General features: G+C 34.9%; 5 protein-coding genes across 5 annotated transcripts; 3 read left to right on the top strand and 2 right to left on the bottom strand.

The window, feature by feature from the left end:
- Positions 1 to 244: 244 nt before the first annotated feature.
- LOC18992655 lies at positions 245 to 1,899 on the bottom strand. The gene is made up of 4 exons (XM_006416072.2): positions 1,759 to 1,899; positions 1,575 to 1,668; positions 1,274 to 1,483; positions 245 to 1,083 (listed from the first exon to the last, which is right to left on the bottom strand). The coding sequence occupies exons 1-4, from the start codon at positions 1,831 to 1,833 to the stop codon at positions 392 to 394; spliced, it is 1,071 nt and encodes a 356-aa protein (XP_006416135.1). The 5' UTR covers positions 1,834 to 1,899; the 3' UTR covers positions 245 to 391.
- A 713-nt stretch (positions 1,900 to 2,612) lies between these two features.
- Positions 2,613 to 3,445, bottom strand: LOC18992654 (ethylene-responsive transcription factor ERF069). The gene has a single exon (XM_006416071.2). The coding sequence runs from the start codon at positions 3,291 to 3,293 to the stop codon at positions 2,784 to 2,786; it is 510 nt and encodes a 169-aa protein (XP_006416134.1). The 5' UTR covers positions 3,294 to 3,445; the 3' UTR covers positions 2,613 to 2,783.
- A 4,003-nt stretch (positions 3,446 to 7,448) lies between these two features.
- Positions 7,449 to 8,557, top strand: LOC18992653 (heavy metal-associated isoprenylated plant protein 22). The gene is made up of 3 exons (XM_024152985.1): positions 7,449 to 7,650; positions 7,729 to 7,804; positions 8,104 to 8,557. Exons 1-3 carry the CDS (start codon positions 7,564 to 7,566, stop codon positions 8,397 to 8,399), a joined length of 459 nt encoding a protein of 152 aa, XP_024008753.1. The 5' UTR covers positions 7,449 to 7,563; the 3' UTR covers positions 8,400 to 8,557.
- A 4,126-nt stretch (positions 8,558 to 12,683) lies between these two features.
- LOC18992652 (heavy metal-associated isoprenylated plant protein 37) lies at positions 12,684 to 14,275 on the top strand. The gene is made up of 3 exons (XM_006416069.2): positions 12,684 to 12,881; positions 12,998 to 13,073; positions 13,170 to 14,275. Exons 1-3 carry the CDS (start codon positions 12,843 to 12,845, stop codon positions 14,150 to 14,152), a joined length of 1,098 nt encoding a protein of 365 aa, XP_006416132.1. The 5' UTR covers positions 12,684 to 12,842; the 3' UTR covers positions 14,153 to 14,275.
- Positions 14,276 to 17,992: 3,717 nt separating this feature from the next.
- LOC18992651 (multicopper oxidase LPR1) lies at positions 17,993 to 20,764 on the top strand. The gene is made up of 4 exons (XM_006416068.2): positions 17,993 to 18,372; positions 18,880 to 20,004; positions 20,088 to 20,423; positions 20,509 to 20,764. The coding sequence occupies exons 1-4, from the start codon at positions 18,142 to 18,144 to the stop codon at positions 20,560 to 20,562; spliced, it is 1,746 nt and encodes a 581-aa protein (XP_006416131.1). The 5' UTR covers positions 17,993 to 18,141; the 3' UTR covers positions 20,563 to 20,764.
- Positions 20,765 to 22,238: the final 1,474 nt, after the last annotated feature.

Raw genomic sequence — 22,238 nt, 5'->3', positions numbered from 1 at the left:
AAGGTTCCAACCGGTTGAACCACGACCCCAAATATGTCACCGGTTTGCTAATTGGATCCGGTTTTGAAAAACATTATCATGTGATATTACCTACTTGTCCAAGTCTCATGAAGTTAACAACTTTCACATGATCTTGTCTATACTCTATACTCTATAGAATGTCCGAAATCTATATTCTCAATATCCAATTTCCAAAATGAAATGCTTATTTTTTGCAAGTGGGGTAGATACGAAAAACAATATCTAAGTTACATATCTATAAAATTTGGGAATTGTATGCAAGACACTGAACAATACATATCATGAATGTTAAAAGACACATGCCACTTTCCGACAGAACCTGAAAGACAAAGATGAAACTCAAAGAAACCTTACAAAATCCAAACTTTCTCTAACTGCCAAGAGTAACATTCTGCATCTCAACAACTACTTCAGCTTCACATCTTTTGTCCAATTCAGTTTCCATGTTCTTCATCGAGTTTCGAAGCTTTATGCAAGCTCCGGAAAAGGCGTCTGAAGAACTCTTCAAACCTCCAACTTCAGCCTCAACTTCATCGAGATTTTCTTGTATTATCTTCACCGTTTGCTGCATCTTGTTTATCTCCTGCGGTGGATAAACGCAAGCTCCAAGCTCATCGATTTGTACTCCTGTTCCTTGACACAGCTTTAGTATCTTCTCAAGCGAGTCCACAAACCCGCTATTATCCTTTGGATTCTCCAGCTTGATCATCCCAGTGATAACTCGGATGAGTTCTTTCATCACCATGAGCATCTCAGAAACAATCTCAGCAACCATTTGAGCAACTTCCATTTCTTCAGGAGACAAATCATCGCCTAAATCGTCGTCGTCATCATCATCTGTGTTATTATCACCAGATGCCTCAAGCTCAGGTGAAGGACAAGCTGGCTTCACTTCTTTCATCTCCCTAAGAACATCCTTCATGGAAACCGCAACCTGCGTAATAGCTCTCCCAATTGCGATGATGTTTGTTGCAGGAACCTTCTTGAAACCCGAGCATGCTTCCCAAACTGCTCCTGAAAGCTGTGGAATAGAAGGCTTCTTGTCCTTTTCATATGATCCCTCTGGTTAACAACAGATTCAAACACACCAGACAAACATAAGAAAGCTTCAACAAGCAAGTCAATCTTAATTACTCACTAGAATTCTAGAAATACCTCCAGAAGAAAATCAAACTATGGCTATACAACACTATAAGAAAAGAGTTTAGAAATTGACAGTTGTTGGCAACCACAAGAGAAGAGACGTCTTTACCGTATAAGGAAACAGAACCCTGCAACAATCTGAAGCTGGAATCAACGATTTGCTTGACAGAGACATGTATGATTGAAGAAAGTGTAGGCCCAGCTCCAACTGTGCTTCCATGGCAACAAAGCAAAAAGCCTTGAAGAGCGTTGAAGTAAGACTCCATAGTCTCCTTGAGTGATTCAGCTTTTGGTGCTTCTCCAGTCCATAGCATTCCCACTAAAAATTCGAGAAATGTAAAGAACGAAACAAAGTTTCAGCATCAGCGCAACTAAAAAGAAACCGAAAGGAGAAGTCTTTATTCTATAACCTATGGTGGCTTGTTTAGAGAGGTGATCAGACATCTGAAGAACATCGTTCCAGTTAACTTTCTCCTCTGTAGGAGACGCTGTTCGATCGAACAACTGCAAAAAAAAAAAAAAAAAATTTACCTTAAATTTGTGTCTAATTACGATTCTAATTCATCGCGGAAACATGAAACAAAGAGTAATTACCTGGAGAGTATCGTAGATGGTGTTGAGATGAGCAATCAGAAACTGATTCAGATCTTCTCTCTTTGATTTCCCCATATTTCGTCTTCCTTCAACTCTTGTCGCCTCTCTAGTGGTGTTAAGCTAGGGGTTTTGCACGAAGCTTTACTTCGGTTCCTAACGACGTCGTTTCACTACTTAGGAGACTAGGTATTTATTACGGAGAAGCCCTTCAAGAATTTGTCTTGCAAGGTTTCAACTCATTTACCGAAAAGAGAGGGTTTTCATTAGCTGACATAAGTTGTGACAGATCCAGTTATAGAAAGTTGCTTTTATATGGTTTTGGTTCAAAATTAAGTAATGACTGTTAGTACATCACCTGAAAATTGTAATCTTCAGTCTGTTCTGATGGTCTTGTGAACTAGCTTTAGGTTACAATGATTATATGGTCATGGTGTATCAGCTTCGGTCTGATTTGGTATTGACAAAGCTTTCTAAAAGGGATCAAATCTTTCTAGTTGGTGAGAGTGACAATTAGACAAAGCAGAGAGACAGGATCAACAAGAAACGCTCATTAAGATCAATTAAGTTATTATCACAGATTATGAACTTGGACGAGGTGAAGCAGCAGCTAAAAGAGAGTTGAATAAGCAAAAGAGCTCAAGATATTGAGCCAAGTAGCAAAAGTGTATTTGACCTATAAGATACAATAATCTGCTCCTGTAAATCCAGAGGAACAGAGGAAACTGATCGTGAACAAAGAGAGAATTGGATTGTGCAAGTATGAACGAACTAGAGACTTCAAAGAAACACTTTTTAATTTTAATTAAGCTTCCTTGACGGATTAAGGCAAAAACGATATGGAAATTCAAGCATTAGTCATTCCAAATCTGCTCCAATTTGAAGAAAACATCACCAGATCATCACAATGTACAATTATATATCAAGAATCTGGAATGAGAAATTAGAACTTAGAAACCTGTACAAGAGGGCTTGAAGTTAAGAAAGATAATCAATTTACAAAAGATGGGTAAGGTTAAACAGAAGAGTCACGCCTCCTCCTCTTCCCGAGAAGCAACGGAGGCACCAGCATCGGAATCCAGCTTCACCGCCGGCAATTCCACCTTGGGCCGGCCGAAATTAGTGGGCGCGTCAGGCCCAATAAGCTGAATCGCGGCGTTGTCGTAAGCGAGAGCAGCTTCCTCGGCGGTTTCAAAGGTCCCAAGCCAGAGACGGACAGGTCTTCCCTTCCGATCACCACCGCGAGCTCTGCCGCATCTGATCTCCGCCGCCCACTTACCCCAAGGCCTCTGCCTCACGCCTCGGAACTTCTTCTTCTTCCCCGTCGCAGCTAGAAGCTTCGCCGGAATCCTGATTTTAAACCGCGTTTTGCTGACCTCGAGATTATTTGGGGAATCGGGTGAGTCGATGACGATCTCCTTGACGAACTTCTTCCCTCGGCGGCGCGACGGCGATTCGCTCTTCGTCTGTTCGTCTTCGCTGCTGGAAGAATCGGTGGCCTCTTCGTCGGTGAATGAAATCCTTACAATTCGCTTCATCCTCGCCGGGAAAGTTGGAATTTGACGGTGGAGAGAGTTGGTGCTAGGGTTAAGTCCGGTCACTGAAAAGAACGGAATCAGCCTCTTTTCAAAACCAGGATTTGTATTTTTATCTCGTGAGAATATCTAATTATCCTGGCTTGTGCGTTACTTAATCCATTATCAAGTCGGTTTTGAACAAATCTTAGTAGGTCGGTTGAACAAATATTATCAAGTCGGTTTTCAAACAAGCGACAGCAACAACAACAAAAAAAAATAGCAAAAAAAAATATCTTGATTTTGAAATTTATTGCAAGATTGATTTTTACCAGTGTGAAAATATTTTTTATTTACTGATTAGTAAAAGAAAACATTGGATGTTTTAGATTGATTTTTTTTTCTGTTTTTGTAGGTGCAAATGTTTTTGGAAAAACCGGCATAGTACACTTTAGAGTAATCTAATCGTAAACATTATTATAAGAAAACGATAATCTTGTGTACATCAGTTCAGCGATCATTTTTTAAAAAGAATGAGTAGTTACATTCTTACAGTTTTCTTTTTTTTTGGTCGTTATATAATATTTTTCTTTTCCAAGACAGTTTTATTTTTGTCTGTAAGAAAAATAACATATAGAAATAGGTCCGTTTGATTTGAGACATTCAAGTTTTCGGTTGTGATGAAAATATTATACATGTATGTCCAAAGTCCAAACTACCAACTACCAAGCTACACATATTTGTGGTTCGGTTTTAGATCAAAAATAGATAAATTAATAAAATTCTTGTTCGATTCGCTTCGGTTACACCAAATCATTTGGGATTGTATTGGCCTTTTGGGCCTTAAACTCTAGGCTTCAGTGATCCTATGATTATGTTGAGTATGATTGTTATTTCCATAATTTGACATTCTGACTATTATCAAAGACAATTTAAATCCGCAAAACATGATTAGATCGTGTATAATTGTGATCAATTACTGACTGAACTGTCTACAAGCTATAACATTTCTAAAACTCAAAACTTAGGATATTTGCAGTATTTTTCTGATAATGGCAAATACAAAATGCTCTCTCATGTGACCACTGAACTAGATGCGTCGATAAAACTTTTATGAATATATAGAGCTGTTGTGACCTTTTACATGATGAGAAAATTATCAAAAGATTTCAAAAACCTATATGTATATGTGTAATCTGCACTCAATATAGTTGCTTAACCCTGAATGGCTGAATCCTAGTCAACAAGAAAACGTACTAGTCGTTTTGCAGACTCTGAGTTCTTGACAAGTGGTTTCTTGATAAATTAAGTATATGAACATCAAATCATCAACCAATTAATGTAAAACCCATGAGGTCATGTTTGTAACCTAAACGATGTCGAATACTGGGTTTGTAACAAATTTTGAATAGGATCGTTGTCGTCAAGAGAATTGTCAATCTTTTCGTATGATTTCAAACTATATATTAAAAAGGACCATATATTACTTACAACTACGAAATTATGTTATTATAGTACATATTTGGATATATTTTATGCACGATACGATACGATTGAATTATTAATAATTCGTCTCCGCAAGTTACTGGACTATTAATAATTCGTGTACACATGTTGCATACTAAATTTAAGTATATATAAGAGAAGATATTACCAAACAGGTAAAAGGGACGTTTACCAAAATTTCAACCTAATCTCCCCAAACCCCTTTTGTCCACATAAGTTAAAATTACGCACAATCAACCCAGTAAGTTTAAAATATCCGGTGACCACTGATTACTATTGTTGGTATATAATTAAATAACACATTATATAAGAAACGTGACATAAGAGTCTATATATATATATATATGGAGATATTGCAAAACGTCGGAAACAGAATTATTTTTTGTAACCAAATAAAAAGTATATCCTTTGGCACGACAGTTTTGTTAAACAGGTCAATTTGGATAAATTTTCTAAATCAGAGATGTGTATGAAAACAAAAAAAGAATTTAACAATTTGTATCTTCTTACTTCTTATGCGTTTAAATTATAACTTTCCAACATTAATTAATCTATTAAACTAGTAAGTATTCATCGTCAAATTTGCGTAAATAATGCCATGAGTTCTACAGGTTACAGATTCACAGCAATGACAGAGTAAATCTATATGGTTATTTTTTTTTCAAGTACTAATCGACTATGTGGACATATGCATAAACTAAACCGATTTCACTTCATACGGAACCTAATCACAGGGTACTTAATTTTGGATGATGGTCTAAAATGTAAAGAACCGGAACCCGGAAGGTATTACAGACTAAGAGGGAAGTGGGTCTATTTGACAATTATACGGCCTGAAATGTGGTTCAACGTACATGTATTATCTCAAGTCATACATGAGTTACGAACGGCGCATTAGAAGGTAGCAAAAGCTGTTTTGGACAAGACATTCTGCTTAAAGCCCAAATTCATGTACGAATAAAGGTTTATTGAGGTTTGGACTGGATTACATGTCCACTCACTTAACGATCTTTGAATGCTTTATACGACGTTATCCTGGAGAGACTCTAATTTCTTGGAAAACAATTTTAGTTTGTACGCATAAACCGAGCATTCTGCAATGGCGGTCGCTACAGGGGAACTGAGGTGGATAAAAACGTTTTTAGCTGATCTTGGAGTACGATCATCTTGAACCGACATAATCTTTTAGCGATAACCAAACAACTATATATATATACTGCAGTCAGTCCGGTTCATCATGAGAGAGCATAGGGACAAAAGTTGTTATTTAGTTCGTAAGACTTTGCAAGATAACTAAAATTTAAAATCGTATGCATGTTTCAGTGAAGTAATATCAATGTCAACGTTTGTTATTTGTAATTTACGCGCATCAATTCGAAAGTGAGAGTATTATGAATAAGATATCCTATTCAAAAGTGAATATAATATGAATCATGTGTAGATAAAAATAGGGAATATATATATTCTAAGTCGTTTAGGAGTTACAGTATCTAGTTTCATATGTTAATAGTACTTTAAAATATTTCTCTTTACAATGTTTCATATGGACAATTTAAAAAAAAAAACTTTTTCTACTCTTGCTAAACCTAAGAAAGAAAAGTTACGTTTGGTCATATGGACAAATCAAGATTAAAAACCTAAAAAACAACAACAACTATCCTGATACATTTAAATGCAACAAGATCTTTGGATGAATTACTATGACAAAAGAAATCGCGATAGAATAGGAAAAAATGTAAAATGCATGCATCTCCTGCATTGGTTGATAAGTTTCCAGATATATGAATTTTAGTTTTTAAAATCGGGAGGTGGGCTCCATTTTGTTTACTATATATGTGTAATGTTTCAATTATTTTGTATTCGTGTGGGTCGCAGTTGCCTCTTGCATGGTATACCAAAAGGTCCAAAATAATATCGATCCTAAGTTAAAATTAAAGTCAAAGAGCAATAATTACATACTCGATATGTTTTTCCTTCATAGTCTTCATAACATGTTTGAAAGATAATTAGAAATCCATACACTGTCTGTCTCCACTCTCCAGTTCCAATCGATTTCAATTGGTAACTTAAAAGTTGACAGAAATGATTTTTAAACAAATAAAATGTGTCAAAAGATTATTCGGACTTATTTGGTTTAATTGACGGATATTTTTGCATTATATTTGTTTTCATCATCTAAATCGCCTTAGTTTCTTTGCAACTCAAAAATCGCTTAATTTAAGTAATGGTTACTTTAGTCTTTTGAAATTTTGTATCACCGATCTGATTTATTGATGGACTGTTTTCAGCCAATCGGTAGATAACAGTTTATCAAATTTGTAGTATTTTTCACCAGATAAATGACATAAGTTGAAGCTATATAGTAAATTCCATAATCAAATATTTCTTTAAACAAGTTTGCTTTATGTAGTACAAATAATTGACCATGCATCAGAAAATGACCTGATGATGAGTGAAAGGAAACGGCCTCATTGTCCGCCTGGAAATATTTTGAGGAGCACATCAATATATATACATATAAATATATAAATATCTTTCCACACCTCCAAATTTAAATAGTTATATCGTTACACCTGACCTAATAACAATTATTAATGTTCAACTCATCAATAAGTTAAATAATGTGTGTTTGCTAATTCTCGGAACATAATACTCACCACCCAAACTTCCCTATATATATATATATATGTATATACTATACTCCCACAGGATCCATTACTAGCTCTCTCTCTCTCTCTACAAATCTCTCTCTCTAAAGATATCTCTCTCTCTCTCTAGGACAGTAAACATGGGAGCTTTGGATTTTCTCTCCGACTATCTATCAGACCATTTCTACGTTTCAATAAGAAAACGGAAGAAGCATAAAGTCATGCAGGTAGCTAAAATCCCTAAACGACGCCGTTTACCTGTTGTTAATTTCCTCGTTTATTAATTGTTTAACCTTTTCAAGCAGACGGTGAATATAAAGGTGAAGATAGACTGTGACGGATGCGAACGCAAAATCAAGAACGCTGTTTCCTCCATGAAAGGTTCGATCCTCAAGTCAATGCTCCTCTAGTCAAAACACCACTCGCCTTTCTTGTTAATATTGAAAAAAAAAAAAAAATATATATATATATATATATATATTGTGTTACAAGTTAATTATGATCCACACGTAATTATGCATACCACATACAAGAAAACTACTTATAAACTTATACTGTACCGTAGTAATTAACAATATCCACGATTTATGTAATCTGACGTGTCCAACGTAATTCCCTTTCCAAATCAGCCAAACACGGCCTTACTCACCACTCCTTTTTTATTGTTTTGGTTTGAATAGGAGCAAAATCTGTGGAAGTGAATAGAAAGATGAACAAAGTGACGGTAAGTGGTTACGTGGATCCTAAGAAAGTGTTGAAGAGAGTGCAAAGCACTGGGAAGAAGAAAGCTGAGTTGTGGCCGTACGTTCCGTACACAATGGTGGCTTATCCGTACGCAGCTGGAGCTTACGACAAGAGAGCCCCACCGGGTTTTGTGAGGAAATCGGAGCAGGCTCAGGCGCAGCCGGGAGGTACAGACGATAAGCTCATGTCCCTTTTCAGCGACGAGAACCCTAACGCCTGCACCGTCATGTGAATGAGTTTAGCTAGCTAGTACTTAAGTATTGAACGGTAAGAATTTGTTAGTAAATGTTTTTTCTTATAAAGTTTGTATGTAGACTTTTTTTTGGTCTTGTGTAGAGTCATAAACAAAGCAACTTATGGAAAAAAAAAATATGTACTGTGTTATTCTCACACTTTGCGTTTAATTACTTATAAGGCTATTTAATTCTCAATAATAGAAATTGCTTTACTGTGTTTTCTACGGCATGCAAGCACAATTTTAACTTAAGATTTATGTCGGAAACATTCGATTGAGATGAACTTTATAGAACTCTCGATAAACCAAACTGATTTGATGCGAGCTAGAAGAAAGAACATTAGCCCAAGTTTTCATTAAGTTAAACTGGTTATTTAAATATCCATAAAACTAATAATTAAATCTAAAGTTCTAAACTACATCGGAACAAAGATAATATCATTAATCTATTTTGAATTCAAACATGAATTCAAACATGAAGTTAAATAGATATGTAACTGGATCAACCAAAATATTATTATTATATTTTTTTTGTTACGCTAACGAATTTAAATTCAGATGTGACAGACGGATAGTGATCATGCTAGCATAATCGAATGATCATATTCAGTTTTATTTGGGTTACTAATATCTTAAAGCTTAAAAACCCCGACCTGAATTCAATGGTAAGCAAGATTAAACACGACCATATTATACGAATGAACTGTGAGATGTTTTGTTAGTTCTGTGTGAAGTGTCATTAACGGTGACACTCTTCTTTATCCGAAAAAAAAAATCCGTGATTAAAGGATTAACATGGCGGTGGATAATTATAGTATAATTAATGCCCTGTCGAATAAAATATGTATTTAAATAACTATACTAGACCAGAATTTTGCTTTCACTCGATTAGCCGATACTAGTAAAAGAGTCTTGTGGAGGCAGTGGTTGGTTAACAAAAAGTTGAAAGATTCTATGACGCTGGAGAAATCCTTGGCAAGTAAAAAGCCAGACAACAAACAATTTTATTCCATATTTGCATTAGTTTGACACGTGTAAGATCTGACGGTGTACATTCGTTCAATTTCATGGGTCCCATTGTATATCTACGTAATTAATGGTATTGTTCCTCGGTGGAAAGGATGTCGCTGATGAAGTCTTTGGATAAGAAGAAGATAAGATATTTGATAGTGAATAAATATTTATTGGAAAGTAGTAACTACAATTCAAAATGCATGCAATTCAATTGCTTATTATTGTATGTGATTATTAAAATTTGGAACATATCATAGTTTGCCGACCACCAGTAAGGGGACAAGTTTTATTAGTTGTATCTTATAATATTGCGTGGTTGGTTAAGAAAATAATAAACTTATGTGATTCGTTTACTTTATTGTAACTAAGAAAAAAAATATCTACCTCCCTAGATAAATATTTAACATTTTTGCGTGGTTGGTTAGAAATATTCAGTTTTATTGATTGATATCAAAGGTAAAATCCTATATGTAATTAGTTTATATATATATATAATAGAATGTTTTCTTTATCACAAGTTAATTATAAGTTATTTAACCACTATAAAATTCAAGACTTTCTAGCTAGTCGGCATAAGAACATTAGCAAAAGTACATATGCCATTGACCGCTGAGTCGCAGACAACGTGTACAACGTATCCGCATATGTCGGAAGTCGGACGAAGTAATTCTATTTCTGATCGAAACTAACAAAAACAATATCGTTATTTCCTAATTAGAACAACTATCGAGTTGACAAAATCATAACACCTGTAACTCGATAAGTATCCGACTTATATCAAATTCGATGTAGCACCAAACAAGTATCGTAGGAACATTCAAATTACAGCGAGAAAATAACTAAATATGTCATCTTTTTGTTTGTTGTCAACGAGAACGAAAAAATACACACTCTAACCACACGCACACACAAAAAAGAACTAAACATGATAATACGGTCATTGTCGGGTGATGACTTGACTTATTAATTACGACCCCAAAATTCTAGAAAATCTATTGTGACATGTGAAAATGTAAAAAAAGACACAAAAAAATGGACAGACGAGGAGTAACACAGCAAACGCGTGGCATAGAACATAGCTAGACATTGAAGACTTGAAAACTGAGAGTCAAAGTTTCGTTGATGCTGATAATTAAGATGTTTCGACCAGGTAAGGCCCAGGGGTTAAGAAGTTTTTGTTCAATTGCAACGTGTATGGTGTTTGGGACATTAACGGCGAAATGATTCATGTTGAAACACTAATCACGGCAGAGTATGAATATCCACAAGAAACAATTGATATAATATTGAAATGGGCAGTTTACATCAAGAGTTATGTAATGTTGGCTAAGTGTCTAACAAAATCATGTGATCAATACGAATCATCTGAAAGTGATTTTTTGGTAACTAGGTTTTTCGTGAAAGGAACGTATATTGGACTATTGTATTGGCTCCACATATATATTTTTGATATACGAGTGGTTTATATAGTAATTTTTTTTAGTTATGTATTATAGACTTATAGTTAACAAAATGTTGTAGATTATGATTTCGAGTTTCATATGAAATTTCTAAACATAAAGAAAGAAAGATGATAGTTGCTATATGATGGTCATATGTATTTCAAATTAGTATATTTATTGTGGACGGTTTTTGCTTCTTGTAGATAATTTTGTATGATAAAGAAAATATATATAAACAGGTCGTGCCTATGTTAGTCAATAAGAGGTATTGGCATACGGGTCCAACTTTTACAAAAGAAATAGAATGTCCAAGATTAGTAGTACTAGCATAAGTAGCAGCAATAGATTTTAGTTAAATATTGGATCCAATTTTTAACTAAAAAAAATTACAGTAATGAACTAATGACAATTTAGTTGGCCGCTTATTAACATATACAATACTTTTTTTTAATTTTTTTAAAAATCTGACAGTAAAATATATACTTCTTTGTAATATTATATATAATTCTCTATAATTTCATCTCACTATTCATAATACATTATTATTAAAACGATAGTCTAAATATTTTTTTTACCTTAGAAAAGGTGAGATCTAGTGTATCGCAGGAGATATTAAGTGACTTGGTTATCTTATCTATCGAAAGAGAGTTAGTTAAAAAATTTTATTATCTTTGAAAAATTATATTTTAAATTTGTTATCTTTATTTTTATTTTAGGATTATGATTTTTATTATTGTTTTATATGAATTGAGACGATGATAGTTATTATTTATTCAATACGATATAAATTTGTGATAATGAGAGTTTTTTTTTTAGTTCGCTTACGGGCTTCATATCTCTGGGCACGGCTCTGTATATAAAGGTGGCAGAGTTCGGTTGTGTTGTTCTTACTGATGATCAAGACAATAGAATGAATTCCGCCATCTACAGATATCATCATTGTGGGTTTTGAAATAGCAAAAGTATTTTCTTAGCAAAAAGGAAAGAGCAAAAGTCTTTGGTTTTCTACAAGTTTCAGGATATGATGAGTTTCAGCCCATAACATATCAAGGTTAACAAAATATTATTGTGATTCTTTTATTTGACTGAGGGATAAACAGTGAGGTGGGTTCAAACTTCAAAAGGAACGACATTGATCAGACAAATCATACAAATCCTGGGCCAATACGGAAACGGAACGGGCATTGGTTTTCACTTTCGGCCCATATTATATTTATCTAAGGGCCGAAATCTTAAGACAGTGTATATCGCGAGATCGTAAAATAGCATAAACTTATTTAACTAAAAACAAAAATAAAATGCATGCAATGCCATTTTTTTTCTAAAAACAAAATCAAATCAAATTCATAACATGGTGGAAAAGAGAAAGAATAATAGAAGAAAATGTTGCACGCGGGGAATAAATAGATAAAATAATAACTGAAAAGATTGTAATAATATAATATTTAGAAAAAAAGAGAAAAAAGTTGGGGAAAGAGAGGGAGAAGATCGAGAAGAGTGTGGGAGAAGGCAAACACTGACTAGACATAGACCGTTGGGCCCGACTCTTCATGCATGCATTCTTCTGACATTTTTTTAATTTCTCTAATTAATACTAAGATAACTTTTAACTTTCATTAATATTATAGTTTATGAATACTTGGGACTTGGGAGTACTAAAAAAAGTATGTAATATGCCTAAAAAATAATGATAACCTTCAATTCAAAATGCCCTCTTAAATGTTATTTTGGTCGAATGCAATTTTAAACTCCAAAGTTCAGAAATTTAATGAGGGAAGTGGTCAGGTCGCTGTTACTTTTAGGTGTCAGTCTCACTCACTCATTCAACATCGTTTCAGATTTCAGAGCAAAAGTCTCTAAAACCCAAAGCCTCCACTCAATTGCCTACTTCGAAAATTCCAGCTTCTTCTTTCAAAGCCTTCAAAGTTATCAAAATCCCCTTTTCTTCACTTTATACATTTCTCTTCCTCTTTCTTCTTGAACAATGACTAAAGATGAAGACTTTAAGCTCCTAAAAATCCAGGTACCTTCTTAATGAATACTTTCCCCACTGTCTTACCCTCGTTTTCTTTTTAACGGTGCATTAATCTTTCCATAGTATTTGTGTTGATTAATGGTTCTGTTTCTTGTAAAATACAGACATACTCCCTCAGAGTCAACATTCACTGTGAAGGTTGTAACCAGAAGGTTAAGAAACTTCTTCAGAGAATCGAAGGTTTCTCCTTTATCTCTCTCTGAAACTTTATCCACACATGCAAACATCTTTACTTACTTATCTTGGATTCTTGATGTCTGGCTTTGACCAAAACAGGAGTTTATCACGTTAAGATAGAAGCAGAACATCAAAAAGTAACCGTATCAGGCTCAGTTGACTCAGCCACACTCATCAACAAGCTCATTAAAGCCGGCAAACACGCCGAGCTCTGGTCCCCAAATCCTAACCTCAACAACCATCCTCAGAAGCCCAAGACTAATGACGTCATCAAAAACGCAAATCAAAAGGGTCAAAAGCAAGGCTCTGCCAAAACTGGCCTGGAAGCCTTCAAGCCCAAGAACAACCCTAAAGGTACCGCCTTTATGACGGAGGATGAAGATGAAGACGGCGGAGAAGAGGAAGAAGACGGAGAGGTTCAGCTACCAAAACCGGCTAATCAACAGCAAAAACCCGTCGCCAACTCGAAGAAAACCGGTGGAGGAGGAGTTCCATTGAACAATGGAAACAACGGAGTCAACGCATCCAAGAAAGTCAACCAAAAACAGAGCAGCCAAAACCAGAACAGTCAAGCAATGGCTGCGGCTATGAGGATGAGAAACGCCGGGAAAGTGAGCTCTGGTGTTGAAAGCAACGAGATTGGAGCTCTCATGGGCCTTGCTGGATTTAACGGCGCCACAAACGCTGCCGTGAATCCCCCAAATGGGATTCAACAACTTCATCAAGCTCCACCGTTGAACAACATTAACGGTGTCACTAATCAAAACCTAAACAATGGCAATGGACTAGGAGGCATGATGATGAACATGAATGGATACAGCAATCTTCATCCGATGAACATGCAGAATAGGCAGTTGATGCATCATCACCAGCCTCAACAGATGATGTACCAAAGATCAGCTTTTGTTCCAGCACCAAGCAATGGGTATTATTACAATTATACCCCTAATCCCTACAGTTATTATCCTTATTACCCTTATCCGACTGAGAAGCACCAGCAGCATCAAAGTAGTCATTCGTCTGCAACAAACTTCTCTAGTGATGAGGACACTAGCAATAACAATAGCTGCAACATCATGTAAATGTGGTTGCTTGGAAAAGAAGTTATCTTTTGTGCTTTGAGGAGCAGGGCTAGAAAGTTTCATCTTTTGTTTTGTTAATGGCTAATGTGATATATTAACAGTGTTTGAAGTTCTTTTTATCCCCTCTAAATCACCTATGGCTTCTTTTTGTGATTGTGTCATATAGCCATTTTGGATTGATATGGTAGTAAGAAATCGCAGGATGTTGTCATTCTCTTAATGGTGTGTTTGAATTTGATAACCCATTTTTGCATTGGTATGAAGTATGGTGGTAATGTTTTAGTAGTGTTACCAATTACAAAAATGGAAGCATATTAGCTAAAAAAACGTACCAGTATATTTATTTCCAACTGTTTAATGTTATCTTTAACCATTATATCTTTCTACTGAATCTGTTTTGTGTCATCACTCACCTATCTGAAATGCTTTGCGTGAAGTCTTGGTTTATGTTTGTTATCACGAGTGTAGCTAGTGAAGTTCATGAAATGCGGTTGGTGCGTTGCCACCATTTGTAGAGGAGCGTTTAGAGCGGTTGATTTTTGTCATAACGTGGTTTGTGTGTATCTCTCGAAAAGATATTCTCTCTATCCACTCAAAAGTTATTCCACCTGCTGGCTGCTTCTCGGTAGGTATCTCGTTATACGGGTCACCTAAATAATTTAATGCGCGACATGATTCGAATTTTTAAAAATTGGACTAGTAAAATCAATGTCTTAGCCAGTCATGCGTCAATCAATTTTCTGTTTAAACTTTGCGATTTATAAGATACACCGATTGATTTTTTTTTTTTTTTGGGAAATTGAGTTTTACAATCTGATTCGAACTTTGTTTTCATGTTTTGGGCCACATGAATTTTGTATATTGCCCGGGCCTAAAAATAGTACCCCAACTTGGTTTTCACAAGTATGATACATCTCCTCCAGATGAAACCAACACCGTATATATATATATATATATATATATATATATATATATATATATATATATAAATGGAGATTCTGCATAGGAACCTGCTTTTTGTTCGAAAATCCTAAGTTTTTTTTTTTTTTTTGTAAAAATGGGCGCGAAAACCCTAAGTTATATGTCTATTTTCTTTAAAGATAACTTCTGTACTGCAATAATGTTTTGATAAAGAAAAGACACATTATTTAAAAATAGTACTAAAACCGCATGAGAAACATAATCAATGGTCAAGATGATATGGTTTTATTTTATTTTTTGCCAAACTTATGCATATTAAATTTTGTATACAATATTATATGCTCTAATATATTCTATACACAGAGAAAATAAAACTTATAAAATAAAAGTTTTGATTGAGAGAATAAGAAATTATGTTAACTGAAAATTGATAAAATAAACTAATAAGAATAATATAATAGAATAAATAAGTAAAAATAAAATCTTTGCCGAAAAGTAATGGTAAGGCAGGACACCAAAATTAGAGGTATCTAAAAAACATTTGGTACAATAGCTTTACTTGATGATTGGTTATACTAATGTTAATATACAAATACAATGTGGCTTGTGCTGTTGTGCATTATTATGGATTACCAAATGAACACTTAGATGTAAAAAGAATCGAGGTTAGAATCGTGGACCCATTTTTCAAATTCCTTTCACACTTGAGTTCCTACTTTTGGCGACACGAGCCGTGAGATATGTATTATGCCTTTGTTTTTTTTCATGTGTACGAAGTTACGAACTACGGACGACGCTGTAGCGATGAGTTCAAGTAACTGGAAAAATTGCTATCTATTGTTATGAGAAAAGATGACAATGAATATACATATTATGTGCGTGACTCGATCCACCAGAAATATTATCTAAAGTCCTCTCTTAACATCAAAAATAGTTATGGATAATTTTTGTGTAAGTACCCTTTCATGAATAGTTTATTTGACAAAACAAGTGGGTTCGATCTAAATTAAATTATGAAACCTAATTTTCAAACACTTTTTGTGATGGTCTATAGTTTTACTTTTTAGAAAAATATATAATAACAGATTCAATTTGAACATGTATTTTTTCGGTCACTTGAGCTATAAGGTAATTAGGTGAATTGCTAAGGAGTCTGGGATAATAGAGCTTACGTATTTATAAAATCTATTATATAAAGACTCAGTTAAGTTTCACAAGCTTGACACTTGCATTTATTTTTTTGACACATCAAACTAAAAAAAAATTATGAGAAAATCAAACAATTAAATTATACTAATTTCATTTTTAATTGAACACAAAATCCAAAAGATAAGTACATATCAATTTATGGTTCATAATAAACTGCAAATTAGTTTTATTTTGGAAATTGGAAAGATAGAATCTCAAACAATCTCCAATACTTTCTAATATCGACTCAAAATTCCACAAGTCAATAGGTAAAATTTTTTATTCTTTGTCTCCTCTTTAATTTATGGGGTTTTGAAAATTGTATTATATTTCTTGTATTGAATTCATTCTGGTTTTGTTTACATAGACATTGATTCATTTTCTTTGTATAAAGATATATCCACCGATGACAACCCTACCACTGGGACAAAGGATTGAGACTTGAAGTCTCGGGCAGAAAACAAAATACGATTTGGCGAAGATATTAAATTTGTCTTACAAAATATATATTTTTATCATTAAAAATTAACTAACAAACAAAAAAAACAGATTGAAAAAAATAATAATAAAGATATATATGGTTAGGTACAAAAATAAAAAGTATTACATCTACAAAAAATAATGACTACATTTTTACGAGTTCATATCATATTCATATTACCAAATTTTTTGCAAAAAATTAGATTAAACTTATAAAAAATGTCTATTAATAAATTATATTAAAACAAAAAAATCAAATTTAATGACTATATTTTTACAAATTTGGATGATATTTTATATTATCAAAAATAAAAAAATAAATTAATTTTGTAGAAAAATAGAATTTTATAATGTATATTAAAACAAACAAAACACCCACATGTACACACAGGTATTCATCTAGTATATATAAAAGTAAAAACTATTAACGTTAACTCTGGTATGGATTTATTAATTTGTAAGTTTTACGAGATTTAAAGCAATAATCTGACCTATAATATATTTGGCTATAATAACAAAAACAAATTTCTTAATTTATTAGTTTTACGAGATTTATATATTTTGCTTTTATTATTAATTATAGCCAATTTTTTGTATTTTTCTCATAACTGTTCGCTTTCGATGCCATTATATTTGTAATTATATATATGTCGCCTACTAGCTTTTTCACCTGTGAAGGTGAAGCCCATACGAACATTTTTATTTTAAAAAACAAAATTAAACAGAGATTCTGATCTCAGAGTCTTAATGACTTGGAACTGATAACCGACAACCAAACTAACGAGTTTACGATCTATTCTCGATCACAAATTCATTGTTATACTAAATTAACCTAACTACCTACCTCGAAGACAACTAATGCAAATATATAAAGATGAATCTTCGAGTTAGGCTCACATTTATCATTAAGCTTATTTTTTTAAGAGTTTTTCACTAGTAACAACTTTAAGCTTTGCATAATCTGTGCAACTTTCATTAAATGCGTACTTCCGAAAAATCCGATACATAAAGACTAAAAGCATGAAATGAATTTTCATAAAATATATAGAGATAAACAGAAAAACCCAAAATAAACAGATTGAAAAGAAAGGTCATTCAATTGAATAATTAAAAAGGAAAATGACATCTGCACACCATGCAAACTATTTGAAAAAAAAAGAGAGTAAAAGTTATACTTCAAATTAGACTAATGATAGAATAAAGATGTAAAAATCTCCTATACTGTGGAATAAGACTTAGGGCTGTGAACCATAGACCACCACGTTTTCTCAAAGACACACCCTCCTATATATATCTCTATCTAAATCTAATGATCAAGAACTTAATTTCTCTGTGACGAAGTCAAATAATTTACTCGCACAAACACATACACACACATAATTTACTTGAGTTTGTCAGAAATGGAATCTTTACTGTGTCGGAGGAGGAAAAACATAGCCATGGTGCTAATAATAACGTTGACGTGGCTCGGTGGCACGTGCGGGGAACTCGAGGAACAACTATTCGAAGTTGGGAAGCTTAAGATGTTCGTTGACGACCTCCCAGATATGCCCAGGCTCCGTGGCTTCCACTCTGTTCATGGCGTCCTCAAACCCATTTCTCTTCAAATCGGCATGTTCTACACCAAATGGGTATATTCTTCTTTTCCTCATTCAACATTTTTTTTTCGTTTTTTGAAAAGAATCATCTGGTTAGATTCTTCTGGATTGGTGAGAATAATCGTATTTCACTTGTTTACGGCTAATCGTTGATAAAATAAAATGATAAGATTCGTTTATGTGTTTACTCTTGACCCTACGTAATCCTCTTTACAGCTCTCTTAAGACAAAGAGTTTCAGCCTATATATTGTCCGAGGCCCGAAATTCCAACTCATTTTTATTTCCTACGAAGAGTTTTGACTAAAAGCAAGAAATTTAAGAAACTACATATATGACACTTGAAAACATATAATTTCTAAAAATAATTTAAAACAGTGCAAAAATACAAATAGTTACGAAAAGTAATTAAGTAATATATAAAAAATCTCTTTTAACGTGTTATAAGATGAAATGCAAGAAATATTTTCTAAGTAGTTTGCAATAGTGTGGTTGATGATGTGGCTTTAATTTAAATCTATGATATTTTTATATGCGCACAGAAATTCCATAGAGATTTGCCTCCGACGCCTGTGTTTGCATACGGTACATCGCGGAGCAGAGCAACAGTTCCTGGTCCAACAATCGAAGCCGTCTATGGAGTAGACACATACGTGACGTGGCGAAATCACCTCCCTTCATCTCACATACTCCCTTGGGACCCCACAATCTCCCCCGCCACCCCCAAAACCGGTGGAATCCCAACGGTGGTCCACTTACACGGCGGAATCCACGAACCGTCCAGCGACGGGAACGCCGACGCATGGTTCACCGTCGGTTTCAGAGAAACCGGACCGAAATGGACCAAAACGACGGCGCATTACGAGAACAAGCAACAACCTGGTAACATGTGGTACCACGACCACGCCATGGGTTTGACCCGAGTCAACCTTCTCGCCGGTTTATTAGGCGCCTACGTACTCCGCCACCACGCCGTCGAATCTCCTCTCCGGTTACCCACCGGCGACGAATTCGACCGGCTGTTGGTCGTTTTCGACCGGAGTTTTCGTACCGACGGTTCGATTTACATGAACGCCACCGGGAACAACCCGTCGATTCACCCGCAGTGGCAACCGGAATACTTCGGCGATGCGATCATCGTCAACGGAAAAGCTTGGCCGCGATTATCCGTTCGCCGCCGGAAATACAGATTCCGCATTATAAACGCCAGCAACGCCAGATTTTTCAGGTTCTTCTTCTCCAACGGTCTCGATTTCGTCGTCGTGGGCTCCGACTCGGCGTATTTGTCGAAACCGGTGAAGACCCAATCAATCCTCTTGTCTCCGTCGGAAATCGCAGATGTTATCGTCGATTTCTCGAAATCGCGGTCGCGTACGGCGGTGCTCGCCAACGACGCGCCGTATCCTTACCCTAGTGGTGACCCAGTCAACGAAGAAAACGGCAAGATCATGAAATTCATCATCAACGGTGAGTCTGAGGCTGACACGTGTACGATTCCGAAGAAGCTTATAGATTATCCGTCTGCTGACGTGTCAAACGCCGTTCTTACGCGTTACATAGCTATGTATGAATACGTCAGCGACTCGGACGAGCCAACTCATTTGTACGTTAACGGCTTGCCTTATGATGCACCTGTCACGGAAACTCCAAAATCAGGAACCACCGAGGTAATTAACTGTCTATATAATTCGAATTAATTACGTAAAAATTTGAAGGTTTAGTAATTACTAATCATTATGAGATTTCAAAGGTGTGGGAAGTGATTAATTTGACGGAGGATAACCATCCGTTACATATTCATCTGGGACTGTTCAAAGTGGTGGAGCAAACGGCGTTACTAGCTGCGGGATTGGAGGAGTTCAAGGAGTGTATGACGGAACTTAATGACGCCGTTAAGTGCCAGATCAGCAAATACGCACGTGGGAAAAAAACGGCGGTGACGGCACACGAGAGGGGTTGGAAGAACGTGTTCAAGATGATGCCGGGACATGTTACGAGGTTACTGGTTCGGTTTTCTTATATACACACTAACGGATCTTACCCGTTCGACCCGACACAAGAACCGGGTTATGTCTACCATTGTCACGTAAGTAGGAGAGTTTTGAAGATTCTGAAATTGGTAATCAAGTGATCAAGTGATTTTTAAAACAACATATGATTTTGCATTGCAGATATTGGACCATGAGGACAATATGATGATGAGGCCGCTTAAGGTCATCGAGTGATGTATGTCTAAGTCTAATTATGTTTCCCCCTACAAGGTTTTTGATAGTGCAATGTAACTCATCAAAATATACAAACGAATTATATATGATATGGGGCTAAATCATAAAATGAAACCCATTGAGAATGTAATATAATCTTTACCTTTATTAACCCTTTGTAATAAGAGTGCCAAAACTTTAGTATTGGGCTATGTTTAACAAATCATTTTTTTTTTCTACATTTGTATGGTTTTTAGGTTTGAAATCAGAAATCTGAAGACTGAAGTTCATTTTCACTTCGGAAACAGTCTCATTAGCACTTCGACTACATAAAACTTCAAGCCCAAAGTATGAAAGCCCTAAACTGATAACAAATTTTAAAGCCTGATATATAAGGAGCAAGCTTTCTTACTAGAAAACCACCATCTACCTAATTTATTTTTTGGTCATCATCTGATATTCTGACTAATCGAAACTCAAATATACAGACAACACACAAACTGAAAAATCAACATGAAGTCAACACTTTTTTTTTTTCTATTGCACATATTTTTTTCGTTTTTTTCTACAAGACACGAATTTAATTATTAGATATACACGATACCGTTGATTGTCAAGTGGGGTCTTGCAAGTGGTTCATCGTGTTTCATTCATGACTTTGCCTATATCTCTATATCTGGAGCACGAACAACGAATTCTCTGTGTCGAACGAGATATTTTGGAAGTCATTAAATAGCTCTTGTTGTCATTTGTCGATTTATTGTTATTTTTGTATGTTTTTGATAGCTTACGGAAAATGATTTTGTTATTGCATTTGATATTGGACACAGTGTTGCTATTATGGAATAATTAGGAGTTCTTCCCGACCTGCTTGAGATTGCCTCGTCACTGTTATTTTAACGACTGTATATATTGTACGACCTTGAGTACTAAGTAGGAAAACATCAATCTCATTTGCTTTTCACCAATCTATGTACATTTATGATTTGGGTTGTCACGTTCGTGTAATTAAATGAAAGGGCGTTAAATTCATGTAGATTGGGAGTTTTACTAGTCTAGTCCTGGGTACTTTCTAGAGTTCTGTTTTCTAAATCTTTGTCACCTAAACATGAGTGATGAAAAGGAAAATGGTACAAACTTTCAATTTTGTATGAATAATAGAGAAGATTACCTACCCTAAGATAACCTTAATTTTAAAAAAAATAAAACATAGCTAGAACTAGTATATCAATTAGTGTTCGAACTAAAAACTACGTGGAAAGTAATTGTATTGCGTATGAGGCTGATACTATATCAATTAGTATGACTAAAAAAACGTGGTGTAATTATGTAGAACAATCAAATAAAATAGACCAGGACAAGTACCATAATGGTTTGTGTTAATGCTGTCGATATATCACCAATCACAGCGGTTTGTGTTTAGTGTTGTGGATGTATTCACAATCACACTTATGTTTTAGCTTGTATAGGGCATGTTGTTGATAAAAAAAAAAGTAAATAATATACAGAATTTCAACAATAGTGATTAGAGTTCAAACCAACATTGCTAAAAGTTGTGACATTCTGTTCGATCAGTCCCAAATCTAAGTGAACAAATGACTAATAAGAAACATTTTGGAATGGTTTTGCTGACGTGCGATAGTTCGTGAAAGTCGACTGTCATAACGCACAATGATCGAGTTCGTTTTTGGGAACAA

The sequence above is a fragment of the Eutrema salsugineum genome, unplaced genomic scaffold, assembly GCF_000478725.1.
Source record: "Eutrema salsugineum unplaced genomic scaffold, Eutsalg1_0 scaffold_5, whole genome shotgun sequence".
In the NCBI taxonomy this organism is placed as follows: Eukaryota; Viridiplantae; Streptophyta; class Magnoliopsida; order Brassicales; family Brassicaceae; genus Eutrema; species Eutrema salsugineum.
Note: the sequence above shows the minus strand (reverse complement) of the source record. Positions and strands in the feature narration are given on the sequence as shown.

What these genes read in the sequence shown, in the direction of transcription:
- LOC18992655 (XM_006416072.2), bottom strand. Translation starts at nt 1,833, where the DNA reads ATGGGGAAATCAAAGAGAGAAGATCTGAATCAGTTTCTGATTGCTCAT. An exon ending in CCATCTACGATACTCTCCAG is followed by an intron (nt 1,669 to 1,758) that starts GTAATTACTCTT and finishes TTTTTTTTGCAG; the next exon opens with TTGTTCGATCGAACAGCGTC. An exon ending in CTCTAAACAAGCCACCATAG is followed by an intron (nt 1,484 to 1,574) that starts GTTATAGAATAA and finishes TCGAATTTTTAG; the next exon opens with TGGGAATGCTATGGACTGGA.
- LOC18992654 (XM_006416071.2), bottom strand. Translation starts at nt 3,293, where the DNA reads ATGAAGCGAATTGTAAGGATTTCATTCACCGACGAAGAGGCCACCGAT.
- LOC18992653 (XM_024152985.1), top strand. Translation starts at nt 7,564, where the DNA reads ATGGGAGCTTTGGATTTTCTCTCCGACTATCTATCAGACCATTTCTAC. An exon ending in AGAAGCATAAAGTCATGCAG is followed by an intron (nt 7,651 to 7,728) that starts GTAGCTAAAATC and finishes CTTTTCAAGCAG; the next exon opens with ACGGTGAATATAAAGGTGAA. An exon ending in CGCTGTTTCCTCCATGAAAG is followed by an intron (nt 7,805 to 8,103) that starts GTTCGATCCTCA and finishes TGGTTTGAATAG; the next exon opens with GAGCAAAATCTGTGGAAGTG.
- LOC18992652 (XM_006416069.2), top strand. Translation starts at nt 12,843, where the DNA reads ATGACTAAAGATGAAGACTTTAAGCTCCTAAAAATCCAG. An exon ending in TTAAGCTCCTAAAAATCCAG is followed by an intron (nt 12,882 to 12,997) that starts GTACCTTCTTAA and finishes TGTAAAATACAG; the next exon opens with ACATACTCCCTCAGAGTCAA. An exon ending in ACTTCTTCAGAGAATCGAAG is followed by an intron (nt 13,074 to 13,169) that starts GTTTCTCCTTTA and finishes TGACCAAAACAG; the next exon opens with GAGTTTATCACGTTAAGATA.
- LOC18992651 (XM_006416068.2), top strand. Translation starts at nt 18,142, where the DNA reads ATGGAATCTTTACTGTGTCGGAGGAGGAAAAACATAGCCATGGTGCTA. An exon ending in GCATGTTCTACACCAAATGG is followed by an intron (nt 18,373 to 18,879) that starts GTATATTCTTCT and finishes ATATGCGCACAG; the next exon opens with AAATTCCATAGAGATTTGCC. An exon ending in CAAAATCAGGAACCACCGAG is followed by an intron (nt 20,005 to 20,087) that starts GTAATTAACTGT and finishes GAGATTTCAAAG; the next exon opens with GTGTGGGAAGTGATTAATTT.